Here is a 14,468-nt window from a genome sequence, read left to right as displayed (position 1 = left end):
TATTTGAAGCTGCGTACTACACTGAGCAGCTTATGCTGGCAAGCACACATCAAGCATGTTGGCTAGGACGGTGTTGAACATCTTTGAAAAAATAAAACAAACAGGTAGCTAGAGGAAAAAGCAAAGGATATGTATTTGAAGCGTGTTAGTTGCCTGCAATACCGTTAGCACGCTCAATATGCTCTCGGTCCGCAGGTACCAAGTTCGAAAGTGGCTCCAGTGTATTGGACCAGTTCATCAAGACCCTGAGGTCGCCGTCTGCTGGATAGTGTATACCCCGTATAACCTCGTAGTGGTATGTAGGAGGCCCGACAGGCATTTGCTGTGGTCGGCGCAGGTACCTTGCAAGGGCGCGTGCATCCGCAGGGTACAAGGCGGAAAAAGGTTCGAGCGTGTCCTCCCATTCCACCCACGCTCGGATCTCTCCATCTGTCATTCGCTCAGTACCAACTACGCGCACGTAGGGATACGCCCTCTCCTCAGGTGGTACTTCATCAACTTGCGGCGGGTCCTCGTCAGTCTCGGACTCAGCGTCAGTCGTCTCTCCTGGTGAGCCGGGCGGAGGACTAGAGGCTGTCGGGGCACTAGCTGCTCTCGGCGGACTAGAAGCTCTCGCCGGACTAGGAGCTCTCGCCGGACTAGGAACACTAACGCCATGCACACCTCCTTCTTCCTCTTTCTCTTCGCCTTCGTCATACGTGTATTCTTCGTCGCTAGCGAAACCGTCGTCACTGATCTGGCTGGTCGTCGCAGCGCTGACCGCGTCGATCTCTTGATTGCCGGACTTCGACGAGCATGGAGCTCCAAGGGAACTGGTATCCCTCGCTGGACCAGACGCTGTCAGCACACCAGAAATTCTCGTTAGGTCAAACGCTGTCGGGGGGCTTGGTGATCTAGGAGGACTTGTCGGGACAGAAGCTGGTGATTGTGGCGATCGCAACGGAGCTCTTGGCGGGGGCGTCGGGGTGGACAGAGATGGATGCGGAGTCAGCAGCGGGAACGCGGCAAGCAATGACGAGGCTTGTCCCTGCTGGGGGTGAAAGTCCTGCTGTTGCTGACGCTGCTGCTTGGTACTGCGCTGATGCCTGCGGTGAGCCGATCTCCTCGCCATGACCACCAAGGTCGTGGGTAGGAAAGTACCAAATGACCAGGTCGACAGTGCGTTGCGCCTTTAGAGTTATTTTTTTCTTCTTCTAAACCCGGCTTGACTATACATGTAGTAGACGCATGTGCTTTTGGTCGAACGTGGTGGAGTCCATCGCCAAGGCCGGTGATATCTCGCATTACCCATGGCGCGACAGCTCGGCTACCTGGTTAGCCCGTCCCTCTCTAGGGCTCTCGCACGGCATGTCGCCATAGAGCCAATCGAGCCACGATAGTTCCCAGCCGGGCGTTGACAACACGACCTGTGGATGTAGTGCACGACCACGTTCACAAACGCATCGTATCTATCGTCTTCTTGCCATGGTGCCGTCGAGACACACAGCTCTGGTCCGTCCTCGACGTAGCTTGCCACCTGTCGCCAACAGTGATCAGGCTAGAAATGCACAAAAGCGCACAACACAAGCGCTTCTTGTTCACATCGTTGCCCACAACGACCAGAGCCGACACGCTGGCCGTAGATACGAGCAGTGACGCCACGATACAACCACAGCAGCGCTGCAATAGCGATCAGGTCCGTCGTCCTCCCCAACCGTCCCCACCAGTCTGTCCTCATCCACTGAAGGCTCTCGCACGCCGGCGCTGTGCTCCAGGCCGATGGAGCCGCGGTACTATGTCGATCGGTTGTCGGCAGCGCCGGCTCGCATCTGTGCTGGAAGGACGCGATTATGGTACCATGTACCATCTGTGGTGGAAGGACGCCAATTGTGGTACCATGTGCCATAAATCCGTGAGAAAAAAATGCCAGCCGCTGGCGGCTGCTGCGCTGAAGCACTTTGGGCGATGCGGGGGAGGTTCACGCCGCTGACAAGCTGCATCGAGGCCTGCCGTGGAGTGGCCGTCGGTAGCGTAAGCTACTGTTGTTGGCTACAGAAGCTGGTGTGGCCGCCAGTAGCGTGAGCTACTGTTGTTGGCTGCAAGCTGTCGATTCGAGGATCCGACAGTACCATGAATAAGTGTAGGTGTCGACATCCGGTGTAGCTCTGTTCACCGATCGCAACGCACCGCTCACAACAAGCTTTTTGGCGCAGTGATATGAACAAGAAGCGCTTTGTGCGCTGCGGCCGGCATGTCGCCCGCACATACGTGCTGGTCGGAATGATGTTGGCGGCAAGCCACGTCGAGGAGTAGCGTGGAGTGGGCCGAGCGTCGCGTTTGATGGCGGTACGGAGGCCGAGGCGAGTGGCGATGTCATTCTGTACGTGCCGGCGTTGCCGCCAACCGATCGACGCAGTATCTCGGCTCCATCGACCTGGAGCACAGCGCCGGCGTGCGAGAGCCTTCGTTGGCCCAGGCCAGACTGGTGGGGACGGTCGGGGAGGACGGCGGGCGTGATCTCGCGCTATTGCAGCGCTGCTGTGGTTGTATCGTGGCGTCACTGCTCGTATCTACGGCCAGCGTGTCGGCTCTGGTCGTTGTGGGCAACGATGTGAACAAGAAGCGCTTGTGTTGTGCGCTTTTGTGCATTTCTAGCCTGATCACTGTTGGCGACAGGTGGCAAGCTACGTCGAGGACGGACCAGAGCTGTGTGTCTCGACGGCACCATGGCAAGAAGACGATAGATACGATGCGTTTGTGAACGTGGTCGTGCACTACATCCACAGGTCGTGTTGTCAACGCCCGGCTGGGAACTATCGTGGCTCGATTGGCTCTATGGCGACATGCCGTGCGAGAGCCCTAGAGAGGGACGGGCTAACCAGGTAGCCGAGCTGTCGCGCCATGGGTAATGCGAGATATCACCGGCCTTGGCGATGGACTCCACCACGTTCGACCAAAAGCACATGCGTCTACTACATGTATAGTCAAGCCGGGTTTAGAAGAAGAAAAAAATAACTCTAAAGGCGCAACGCACTGTCGACCTGGTCATTTGGTACTTTCCTACCCACGACCTTGGTGGTCATGGCGAGGAGATCGGCTCACCGCAGGCATCAGCGCAGTACCAAGCAGCAGCGTCAGCAACAGCAGGACTTTCACCCCCAGCAGGGACAAGCCTCGTCATTGCTTGCCGCGTTCCCGCTGCTGACTCCGCATCCATCTCTGTCCACCCCGACGCCCCCGCCAAGAGCTCCGTTGCGATCGCCACAATCACCAGCTTCTGTCCCGACAAGTCCTCCTAGATCACCAAGCCCCCCGACAGCGTTTGACCTAACGAGAATTTCTGGTGTGCTGACAGCGTCTGGTCCAGCGAGGGATACCAGTTCCCTTGGAGCTCCATGCTCGTCGAAGTCCGGCAATCAAGAGATCGACGCGGTCAGCGCTGCGACGACCAGCCAGATCAGTGACGACGGTTTCGCTAGCGACGAAGAATACACGTATGACGAAGGCGAAGAGAAAGAGGAAGAAGGAGGTGTGCATGGCGTTAGTGTTCCTAGTCCGGCGAGAGCTCCTAGTCCGGCGAGAGCTCGTCGGACGACGAGTGCTCCTGGCTTGGCGATAGCTCCCGGTCCACCGAAAGCGGGTAGTCCTCCTGGAGCTCCTAGTCCGCCGAGAGCTTCTAGTCCGCCGAGAGCAGCTAGTGCCCCGACAGCCTCTAGTCCTCCGCCCGGCTCACCAGGAGAGACGACTGACGCTGAGTCCGAGACTGACGAGGACCCGCCGCAAGTTGATGAAGTACCACCTGAGGAGAGGGCGTATCCCTACGTGCGCGTAGTTGGTACTGAGCGAATGACAGATGGAGAGATCCGAGCGTGGGTGGAATGGGAGGACACGCTCGAACCTTTTTCCGCCTTGTACCCTGCGGATGCACGCGCCCTTGCAAGGTACCTGCGCCGACCACAGCAAATGCCTGTCGGGCCTCCTACATACCACTACGAGGTTATACGGGGTATACACTATCCAGCAGACGGCGACCTCAGGGTCTTGATGAACTGGCCCAATACACTGGAGCCACTTTCGAACTTGGTACCTGCGGACCGAGAGCATATTGAGCGTGCTAACGGTATTGCAGGCAACTAACACGCTTCAAATACATATCCTTTGCTTTTTCCTCTAGCTACCTGTTTGTTTTATTTTTTCAAAGATGTTCAACACCGAGCACAGCGACGGCGTGCGAGAGCCTTCGGTGGATGAGGACAGACCGGTGGGGAAAGCAGGCGAGGACGATGGTCGTGATGTCGCGCTATTTCAACGCTGCTGTGGTAGTATCGTGGTGGCACTGCTCGTGTCCACGGCCACCGTGTCGGCCCCGGTCGGTCGTTGGGGGCAGTGATGTGAACAAGAAGCGCTTTGTGCGCTGAGGCCGGCATGTCGCCGGCATAGACGTGCTGGTCGGAATGATGTTGGCGGCAAGCCACGTCGAGGAGTAGCGTGGAGTGGGCCGAGGATTGTGTTATCTGGCAGCACGGAGGCCGAGGCGAGTGGCGATGTCATTCTGTACGAGCGGGTGTTGCAGTCAACCGATCGACGCAGTATCGCGGCTCCATCGTCCTGGAGCACAGCGACGGCGTGCGAGAGCCTTCGGTGGATGAGGACAGACCGGTGGGGAAAGCAGGCGAGGATGAGGGTCGTGATGTCGCGCTATTTCAACGCTGCTGTGGTAGTATCGTGGTGGCACTGCTCGTGTCCACGGCCACCGTGTCGGCCCCGGTCGGTCGTTGGGGGCAGTGATGTGAACAAGAAGCGCTTTGTGCGCTGAGGCCGGCATGTCGCCGGCATAGACGTGCTGGTCGGAATGATGTTGGCGGCAAGCCACGTCGAGGAGTAGCGTGGAGTGGGCCGAGGATTGTGTTATCTGGCAGCACGGAGGCCGAGGCGAGTGGCGATGTCATTCTGTACGAGCGGGTGTTGCAGTCAACCGATCGACGCAGTATCGCGGCTCCATCGTCCTGGAGCACAGCGACGGCGTGCGAGAGCCTTCGGTGGATGAGGACAGACCGGTGGGGAAAGCAGGCGAGGACGATGGTCGTGATGTCGCGCTATTTCAACGCTGCTGTGGTAGTATCGTGGTGGCACTGCTCGTGTCCACGGCCACCGTGTCGGCCCCGGTCGGTCGTTGGGGGCAGTGATGTGAACAAGAAGCGCTTTGTGCGCTGAGGCCGGCATGTCGCCGGCATAGACGTGCTGGTCGGAATGATGTTGGCGGCAAGCCACGTCGAGGAGTAGCGTGGAGTGGGCCGAGGATTGTGTTATCTGGCAGCACGGAGGCCGAGGCGAGTGGCGATGTCATTCTGTACGAGCGGGTGTTGCAGTCAACCGATCGACGCAGTATCGCGGCTCCATCGTCCTGGAGCACAGCGACGGCGTGCGAGAGCCTTCGGTGGATGAGGACAGACCGGTGGGGAAAGCAGGCGAGGATGAGGGTCGTGATGTCGCGCTATTTCAACGCTGCTGTGGTAGTATCGTGGTGGCACTGCTCGTGTCCACGGCCACCGTGTCGGCCCCGGTCGGTCGTTGGGGGCAGTGATGTGAACAAGAAGCGCTTTGTGCGCTGAGGCCGGCATGTCGCCGGCATAGACGTGCTGGTCGGAATGATGTTGGCGGCAAGCCACATCGAGGAGTAGCGTGGAGTGGGCCGAGGATTGTGTTATCTGGCAGCACGGAGGCCGAGGCGAGTGGCGATGTCATTCTGTACGAGCGGGTGTTGCAGTCAACCGATCGACGCAGTATCGCGGCTCCATCGTCCTGGAGCACAGCGACGGCGTGCGAGAGCCTTCGGTGGATGAGGACAGACCGGTGGGGAAAGCAGGCGAGGATGAGGGTCGTGATGTCGCGCTATTTCAACGCTGCTGTGGTAGTATCGTGGTGGCACTGCTCGTGTCCACGGCCACCGTGTCGGCCCCGGTCGGTCGTTGGGGGCAGTGATGTGAACAAGAAGCGCTTTGTGCGCTGAGGCCGGCATGTCGCCGGCATAGACGTGCTGGTCGGAATGATGTTGGCGGCAAGCCACGTCGAGGAGTAGCGTGGAGTGGGCCGAGGATTGTGTTATCTGGCAGCACGGAGGCCGAGGCGAGTGGCGATGTCATTCTGTACGAGCGGGTGTTGCAGTCAACCGATCGACGCAGTATCGCGGCTCCATCGTCCTGGAGCACAGCGACGGCGTGCGAGAGCCTTCGGTGGATGAGGACAGACCGGTGGGGAAAGCAGGCGAGGATGAGGGTCGTGATGTCGCGCTATTTCAACGCTGCTGTGGTAGTATCGTGGTGGCACTGCTCGTGTCCACGGCCACCGTGTCGGCCCCGGTCGGTCGTTGGGGGCAGTGATGTGAACAAGAAGCGCTTTGTGCGCTGAGGCCGGCATGTCGCCGGCATAGACGTGCTGGTCGGAATGATGTTGGCGGCAAGCCACGTCGAGGAGTAGCGTGGAGTGGGCCGAGGATTGTGTTATCTGGCAGCACGGAGGCCGAGGCGAGTGGCGATGTCATTCTGTACGAGCGGGTGTTGCAGTCAACCGATCGACGCAGTATCGCGGCTCCATCGTCCTGGAGCACAGCGACGGCGTGCGAGAGCCTTCGGTGGATGAGGACAGACCGGTGGGGAAAGCAGGCGAGGACGATGGTCGTGATCTCGCGCTATTTCAACGCTGCTGTGGTAGTATCGTGGTGGCACTGCTCGTGTCCACGGCCACCGTGTCGGCCCCGGTCGGTCGTTGGGGGCAGTGATGTGAACAAGAAGCGCTTTGTGCGCTGAGGCCGGCATGTCGCCGGCATAGACGTGCTGGTCGGAATGATGTTGGCGGCAAGCCACGTCGAGGAGTAGCGTGGAGTGGGCCGAGGATTGTGTTATCTGGCAGCACGGAGGCCGAGGCGAGTGGCGATGTCATTCTGTACGAGCGGGTGTTGCAGTCAACCGATCGACGCAGTATCGCGGCTCCATCGTCCTGGAGCACAGCGACGGCGTGCGAGAGCCTTCGGTGGATGAGGACAGACCGGTGGGGAAAGCAGGCGAGGATGAGGGTCGTGATGTCGCGCTATTTCAACGCTGCTGTGGTAGTATCGTGGTGGCACTGCTCGTGTCCACGGCCACCGTGTCGGCCCCGGTCGGTCGTTGGGGGCAGTGATGTGAACAAGAAGCGCTTTGTGCGCTGAGGCCGGCATGTCGCCGGCATAGACGTGCTGGTCGGAATGATGTTGGCGGCAAGCCACGTCGAGGAGTAGCGTGGAGTGGGCCGAGGATTGTGTTATCTGGCAGCACGGAGGCCGAGGCGAGTGGCGATGTCATTCTGTACGAGCGGGTGTTGCAGTCAACCGATCGACGCAGTATCGCGGCTCCATCGTCCTGGAGCACAGCGACGGCGTGCGAGAGCCTTCGGTGGATGAGGACAGACCGGTGGGGAAAGCAGGCGAGGATGAGGGTCGTGATGTCGCGCTATTTCAACGCTGCTGTGGTAGTATCGTGGTGGCACTGCTCGTGTCCACGGCCACCGTGTCGGCCCCGGTCGGTCGTATCATTCACTGCTATCCACTGGCATCGACTGTGGCTTTAGCCACAGGATCAACCAGGTAACCGGTATAAGTCCCTGTTGTCCCGGGGGTTAAAACCCACTTTTTTTATGATCCCACCCACGTCACTGATAAAACCAGCCATATCGCGTCCGTTCCGACATCCCTACATTTTCCGACAGACAGGATAAAGGCCAAAGCCAAGGCAAAATCGGAAATAGTGTAAGATCGGAAATCACATAATATATACGGTAGATTAGGTCTAGGGGGCGTTTTTGGTGCTTCCAGCCAGCTTCATGAGAGGCTCTCAGCCACGAGGAAATCGCTTCTAGAGGCCTGTAGGCCAGGAAAAACGGTATTTTGTGTATTCATGCATTACGGCCCCGGGAGCAATGTGTGTCGGAGCCGGCAAATTCATGAATAAGGCCGGCTCCAGGACAGGGGGTCACAATTAGAAGCAGTCCGACGCCAGCTAACTCCTTTGAGGCATCCCATTGACCAATCTATTAGCCAATAGAGGACATGTATTTAACGATGATCGTTGATTAGTTCTCTCTACAGCCAATAGATACTCGCCTCCTGTCTGAAATTGGTGGCTGCTAGGCATTGTACGTCGCCGACACGCGGCTCAGAGCGTTCAGTCTCCTTTTTATTAGAGCTACTGATCAAGTCTCCTGCACCCCTCCGCGCACACATCCACACCCAAGACAAGACAACTGGCCGGCCACCCCCCCCCCCCCCCTCCCAACACCGTAGCTCAATGGAAGAGCGCAGGGCATCCACCCTGAGATGCTCGTTCAATTCGGGTCGGTGTTATTGATCACGATGGGATTTTGCGGTCGTGTCGTGCTGTGCCAAGGGTCTTGCTGCTGCGTCACAGATTGTGCGTCTGCGTTATGCTTCAAGTTGTTTTGCCCGCGCATTGTCGCGCTGTGGTCGTGCCAGGAGTAGCGCCATCTACGTATATATCGGTGCTGCATTTGGGTGCGCGGTGCTCTAGCTCCTGTGCTAATCTCTGTTCTCTGTAAGGTTTGGGGCACTAGCGACGTTTTGTATGTATACGTGTAATACATGTATTAAATTAACCGAGACCCGAATTCCAGTGAGCCGTCGCGTGCGTTTGTGTCAGGCTCTCTATGATCTGCATCCGCATCAGTTTTGCGTTGAAGCGCGCGGACCTTGGATTTGTGCATATCTTCTTGATATCGCTTAAGAGAAGCGTATTCCCGGTTTGAAATGCCTCGACCGTGCGCTTGATGAAGTATAGAACAAATATTCCGCAGTCATCGTGGTTTATCTGTGCCGGGCTTGTTCGGACTCCTCTCACGACGAACGCTGGTGCTGCGTTGTCAGGATATTTAGTTCGCAGCTCCGCGTCGAAATATCCACCGACAACTTTTTTAATCGCTTCGATGCTGGAGATTCCTTTCGAGTCTACATGCACAAGGCATTTCCTCAGATTCTGCGTCGTGCCTACAGGGTTTTGCCCAATGGCAAACGTCCAGTGATTGCCCATGCATATAGGTAAAATCACGTGATCGTACTTCTCGTACGGAAATGTTGCGGTGATACCGCAACAGTGCTCGTGCGCAAGTCCAATTTTTCGCTCCACTTGAACGAACTCGCTGTAGATGTGTCCAAATACGTTTGCATCCATGACAAACGTTCGGCCGTGTTGCGGGAGGTGCACTCGGATGTAATAGGACATAATCACATCGTTCAGCCAATTTTGGTCTTTAATTGTCGGGACATCTTCCGCTGTCACCAGCAAACGCATGCTGGTTTTGCCCACAACAAAGCATGGGGTTTTGTTTCACACACAATCTCGGACTGCGATATATCCCACACATCTCCAAAATCAAATGGGACGCTGGACTTCTCACTGTCATCATTCAACAGTGATATGACCTCCGTCGACTTGGGGTTTTCGGCCAAAGTCGACTTGGCTGGAGGCTGGGTTTTTTCGGCCAAAGTCGACTCGGCTGGAGGCTGGGATTTTTCGGCTATAGTCGACTTGGCTGGAGGCTGGGATTTTTCGGCCAAAGTCGACTTGGCTGGAGGCTGGGGGGTTTCGGCTAAAGTCGATAGTGACGCTTGTGTCTATTATTGGGGGGGTTCATTCACATTTGGCGCTGCCATGCCGGTATTCTGGAGTCGTCGTGAGATGAAAGTGCTTAGATTGTGGCGGCCTATAAACCGGATAGTCCACGAACTCTGAGCCACGGGTTTGCGCTCCGCAAAGCCAGGTATTGTCGACGTAGCATCCGCGATAACATCATCTCTGCACACCACCTGGCCGTTTGCCACTTTTGCCTTGATCCGCTCAACAATACCAGCCTCGTATTGAAGCGTCGGAGGGACCATGCCTGGTGGCGCTGCCCGCTTTGCGGATGGATCGGCCTGGGACGAGAATAACTTGTGCTTGTTAGTCATCCAACCCAGCAAGGTTGTCCGAGCCACACCATGACGACGACCCCCCTCGGTAGCGTCCCATCCATTTCGCTCGCATGTGAGCAGGATCTCGATCTTCTCCGCATTCGTCCGCTGATCTGAGCTCGACATCTTGGCAAGAATCGATGTGTCGCGTTTCGGATAAACTTGACATGTACCTTACATTTCATTGGATGAAATTTCTTAAATCCTATTGGTCAGAATGCATACTATACCATAAATGATTGGTTGAGAAGCATGCTGTTTAGTCATTCTACTTTTTGACAACTGCCGCTCATCGGTGGCTCGCGAGTGTCGCTTACTCCCATTAACAGCAGGTTCGGGTTTACTCGACTGTGGGCGATTTTGGGTATTCTCGACGGTGCGTGATTTCGGGTTTACTCGACTGTGTACGCTCGGCGGTTTGCGACTTCGGGGATTCTCGATACTATACCGGTCAGGCTTGACGAGCTAAGCTAATAGGTCCTGTGTGTCTGCAGGAGCAGGGTCTTCAATTCGGCCTGTAGCGAGGAGACGCTTGTGGGCTGCGATGCGTTTGTCCAAGACGCCGCACTTGTGCAGGGGACGCAGCGCGCGCAAAACAGTGCCAGCGCCCTTCGCGTTGATGTTCCGCGACTTTAGGAAGTCCAACACGGCATCTTCAGCACGGCGGCCGGCGTCCAAGACCTGATCCTTGTAGTCTGCAACCGTGGGGTCAAGCGTAAAGCCGTCTTCGAGGAACAGCTTCATGAAGGCGACGACGTGGCGTGATTCGGACTTCTTTTGGCGGTCAGAGCAGTCCCAGACGCAAGGAACACGGGTGTACCACTCGTACCATGCAGCCGACAGGTGCGTAACTTGCTTCTTCCTCCGTTTTGGCTTGGGCTCTTGGTCCAACGATTCCTTTGCTTGGTCTTCTTCAGCGGGTCTACGCGGCTCCTTAGCTTTCATCTGAGCCGCCTCGACAATCGTCAACCGCGCAGCTAGGGCCTTGTTTGAGGCGATAATCTCATGAATGACAGCTAGAAGGTGATCGATGCTTGGACAGTGGTGTTGGCTTGCGTCTTGTGTTTGGGCTTGTTCTTGAGCAGGCGGAGCGGCTTCGCTGTCCAGCGCGACTGACCTCGCAAGCATGTCGCCGATCGGGATGTCTGCAGCACGCAAGCTCTCTTCCACGCGCGTGACAATGGGGGCCGCGGGTGAGAGTTCCTTGAGCTGCGGGTAGTAACGGACCAGGTACGCAGTGAGGACACTGAGGACCTTGGTGCTTACATTTAGACGTCGTTGCTTGAGACCTGTACAGGAATTGAACAGGAAGCCCTGCAATCAGCCGACGCGTTCTTGACTGGCGTGATCAAGCGTCGCGACGTCGATGACCGCTGGAACGTCGTCTGCCGCCCACCCACTCAAGACCCGCGCCACCTTCCTGTCCTCGCGTGCCGTGTTAGTGATGTAGGCGAAGGCCTTGTTCGTCTTGGTCATATCCCAAGCACCGCGATCGAAGATCCACTGGGCGGCGAGGCAGTCATCTCCGTTCGCATGCTGGGCCCCGCCACGCCGGAAGGAGTGCGAGGTCAGGTCAGGGGTGGCTCCTGCCGGCTCGGCGACGCGCTTGAGGATCCTTTTTACGTACGCCTGCACGCTGTCTTCGCCGCGCTTGACCTCACCGGTGCGTGCCTCGGTTGGGGCTGGTGTTGATGTTTCTTGTGTGTCCGGGCAGGTTTGCGGCGGTGGAACAGAGGATACGTTGCCGGCCGCGAGCATTGAAGGCAGGGACGACTACGTCGGGACCACAGCGACGTCGAGCGAAGCGGGCTCGGCTTCCAGCAGCTCCAGCAGCGGTGCACCTTCGTCAAGTGACACGGCGACCTCCGCTACGAGATCGGGCAACTGGGACAGGAGTGCCGCGTATGGCGCGTCCTGCGTCGCTAGCGCTACGGCCAGAGCGTGAAGGGACACGTCAAGAAGTCGCTCTTGTCCGGGATCAAGGTAAGATCCTGTTATTCTGATGTCTTGACACGTAGCAGCCGCAGATAGAAGGTGCCGTCTGCCGATACAGACACGTGCTGTTTTTGGATATAGCCGAGGTCCGAAGACCGGCCAAAGCAGTGCCACATCAAGCACGCTAGTGCTGCGTCTTGGTAGTCGGTGTGCACGCGTGCTGTGCTGTACACGTAACGGACTAAAGACTGTAAATCCTCCTTAATACAAGGTGGAGCCTTATTAACCACGCGTTTCATGCAATGTTTATCTAAAGTCTTCCCTTGCTTTAGCAAGATCAACTCAGTAGGTACTCGCAAGTGTGGATACTTGTCAAATAGCCACAACTTGACATTTCTATGATACGCTGTTGCCGTGTTGCGGGCTAACTTACCTTTCTTACCTTCGTTGGTTGCGAGGTAGAAGCCAAAGCGGTCCATCGTCGCCGCTAAACGTTTGCCGGAGGCATCCAAGAGAATGCTAGCCTCGACAAACTCAAGGCTGACCTTCTCCTCCTCCAACATCCGCTTGAATGCGGCGACGGCAGTATTCCGCGCCTTCTGCGTGTTCGTAGGAACGAAGGCAGCTAAGCTCATGCTGCTTCGTCTGCTACTGCTTGGTTCTTTTAGCTGTGTGGTCAAACGCAAAGCCTACGTACTGGTTATCCTATCCACCGACCGGTTTCCTACCTTAGGAATATACCTAGTTGTCAGAGCCATGACAATATTTAAAAAATATGTTAACTACTTGATATTTGTATGTACATATTCATATTACTGTGTGGATTCCGACAAATATTTGTCGGAAAGTGTCGGAACCGGAAACCTACCCCTATTATCTCCTATTTGCCGAAACTACACTATTGAAGCTCCGTGATTGGTCAAAACGCGAACTGATTGGGCCCAATCACAATCCTGCCAGTCGGAAAGACCACTATATTCATCCATACCACTTTAAGACCCTGAGTTTTAAGAACTTTTGGGTAAAAAAAATGTCATTCTCTTTTACCAGTTTTTTTATCAAAACTAGAGAAGGTGCAATAAATATAATTTAAATATATATTGAAATTATTTTTAACAAGTCTTGCGTGGCACATTTCTGGAGTCCAACGATGCCGTCGACGGAGGCGGAGCTGCGCGCGCTGGACCGGCAGATCGCCGACCTGATGCAGCAGAAGGCGGCGGTGCAGGCGCGGCTGGAGCGCGAGGCCGGCGGCGCGCGCGCCAAGCAGATGAGCGCCGAGGTGGTGGACAGCAACCCGTACAGCCGCCTCATGGCGCTCAAGCGTATGGGCATCGTGGACAACTACGAGAAGATCCGCGACTTCTCGGTGCTCATCGTGGGCCTGGGCGGCATCGGCTCCGTGGCGGCCGAGATGCTCACGCGCTGCGGCATCGGCAAGCTCATCATGTACGACTACGACACGGTGGAGATCGCCAACATGAACCGCCTCTTCTTCCGCCCGGAGCAGGCGGGCATGACCAAGACGGCAGCGGCCAAGCAGACGCTGCACAGTGAGTGGGCTCAGCTTCAATTGGGCCCGCAATTATAGGCAGGAAGGGATTTACTCATGTGTATTTGGTGCCTAGGTATCAACCCGGACGTGATCTTCGAGGAGTACACGATGGACATCACGACGACGGCCAACTTCGAGCAGCTGCTGGACCGGATGCAGCACGGTGGCGTGGACGGCAAGAGCAAGATCGACTTGGTGCTGAGCTGCGTGGACAACTACGCGGCGCGCACGGCGCTCAACCAGGCGTGCAACGAGCTCAACCAGGAGTGGTTGGAGTCGGGCGTGTCGGAGGACGCCGTCTCGGGCCACATCCAGTTCCTGCTGCCCGGACGCACGGCGTGCTTCGAGTGCCTACCTCCACTGATCGTAGCCAGCGGCATTGACGAGTCCACGCTCAAGCGCGAGGGCGTGTGCGCGGCCTCGCTGCCCACGACCATGGGGCTAGTCGCTGCCATGCTGGTGCAGAATGTGCTCAAGTACCTGCTGGGCTTCGGCCAGGTGTCGTACTACCTGGGCTACAGCGCCATGAATGATTTCTTCCCGTCGGACGTGATGCGTCCGAACCCGGAGTGCTCAAACGTGCAGTGCCGCAAGCAGCAGGCTGTGCCTGAGCACGCTGGCTGGACGCCGATGGTCTGGAAGGCACTTGGCTACGGCGGAAAGGAGAACCTGGTCGTGGAGCACGAAGACAACGAGTGGGGGATTGAGCTCGGCGGTGACGACGAAGCTGTTGGCTTGGGTGTTACGGAAGCTCCTGCCGCCGCTGAGACCTCGAAGCTGGCCTCGGGACTCTCGTTTGCGTACGACCAGCCTTCTACGGCTCCGGCCGCTGCTGCGGAGGAGGACAACTCGGCGTCAGTATCGGACGCGGACGTTAGCCTGGAGGACCTCATGGGACAGCTCAAGTCTCTTTAGATCGTTCGTTCTTGGAATTGATGCGGCGAGTCGAGGACATCACGAGGTCCCTCGACAGCATAGCAGTGAGGTGATGAGTTAGATGGAGAA

At 57.0% G+C, this 14,468-nt stretch overlaps 5 protein-coding genes and 1 non-coding gene across 6 annotated transcripts; 4 read left to right on the top strand and 2 right to left on the bottom strand.

Annotated features, from left to right (window-relative positions):
* Positions 1–2,319: 2,319 nt before the first annotated feature.
* PHYSODRAFT_329056 (hypothetical protein) lies at positions 2,320–7,601 on the top strand (the record flags this gene model as incomplete). The annotated part of the gene is made up of 20 exons (XM_009525436.1): positions 2,320–2,325; positions 2,396–2,590; positions 2,656–2,765; positions 3,069–3,948; positions 4,181–4,348; positions 4,451–4,517; positions 4,553–4,746; positions 4,849–4,915; positions 4,951–5,144; positions 5,247–5,313; positions 5,349–5,542; positions 5,764–5,940; positions 6,043–6,109; positions 6,145–6,338; positions 6,441–6,507; positions 6,543–6,736; positions 6,839–6,905; positions 6,941–7,134; positions 7,237–7,303; positions 7,339–7,601. 20 exons carry the CDS (start codon positions 2,320–2,322, stop codon positions 7,599–7,601), a joined length of 3,432 nt encoding a protein of 1,143 aa, XP_009523731.1.
* A 682-nt stretch (positions 7,602–8,283) lies between these two features.
* On the top strand, positions 8,284–8,353 carry PHYSODRAFT_t763. The gene has a single exon. It is a non-coding gene; the product is annotated as a tRNA-OTHER (tRNA).
* Positions 8,354–8,618: 265 nt separating this feature from the next.
* On the bottom strand, positions 8,619–9,245 carry PHYSODRAFT_488932 (hypothetical protein; the record flags this gene model as incomplete). The annotated part of the gene is made up of 2 exons (XM_009525435.1): positions 8,619–8,999; positions 9,072–9,245. The coding sequence occupies 2 exons, from the start codon at positions 9,243–9,245 to the stop codon at positions 8,619–8,621; spliced, it is 555 nt and encodes a 184-aa protein (XP_009523730.1).
* Positions 9,246–11,453: 2,208 nt separating this feature from the next.
* On the top strand, positions 11,454–11,615 carry PHYSODRAFT_449846 (hypothetical protein; the record flags this gene model as incomplete). Its single annotated transcript, XM_009525434.1, has 1 exon — positions 11,454–11,615. A coding segment is annotated over one exon (162 nt), but the record flags the coding sequence as incomplete, so codon positions are not given.
* Positions 11,616–11,967: 352 nt separating this feature from the next.
* On the bottom strand, positions 11,968–12,543 carry PHYSODRAFT_492737 (hypothetical protein; the record flags this gene model as incomplete). Its single annotated transcript, XM_009525433.1, has 1 exon — positions 11,968–12,543. One exon carries the CDS (start codon positions 12,541–12,543, stop codon positions 11,968–11,970), a length of 576 nt encoding a protein of 191 aa, XP_009523728.1.
* Positions 12,544–13,058: 515 nt separating this feature from the next.
* On the top strand, positions 13,059–14,378 carry PHYSODRAFT_298930 (hypothetical protein; the record flags this gene model as incomplete). Its single annotated transcript, XM_009525432.1, has 2 exons — positions 13,059–13,461; positions 13,537–14,378. The coding sequence occupies 2 exons, from the start codon at positions 13,059–13,061 to the stop codon at positions 14,376–14,378; spliced, it is 1,245 nt and encodes a 414-aa protein (XP_009523727.1).
* Positions 14,379–14,468: the final 90 nt, after the last annotated feature.

The sequence above is a fragment of the Phytophthora sojae genome, assembly GCF_000149755.1.
Source record: "Phytophthora sojae unplaced genomic scaffold PHYSOscaffold_3, whole genome shotgun sequence".
Lineage (NCBI taxonomy): Eukaryota > Oomycota > Peronosporomycetes > Peronosporales > Peronosporaceae > Phytophthora > Phytophthora sojae.
This window is presented reverse-complemented; position numbering and strand designations above follow the sequence as displayed.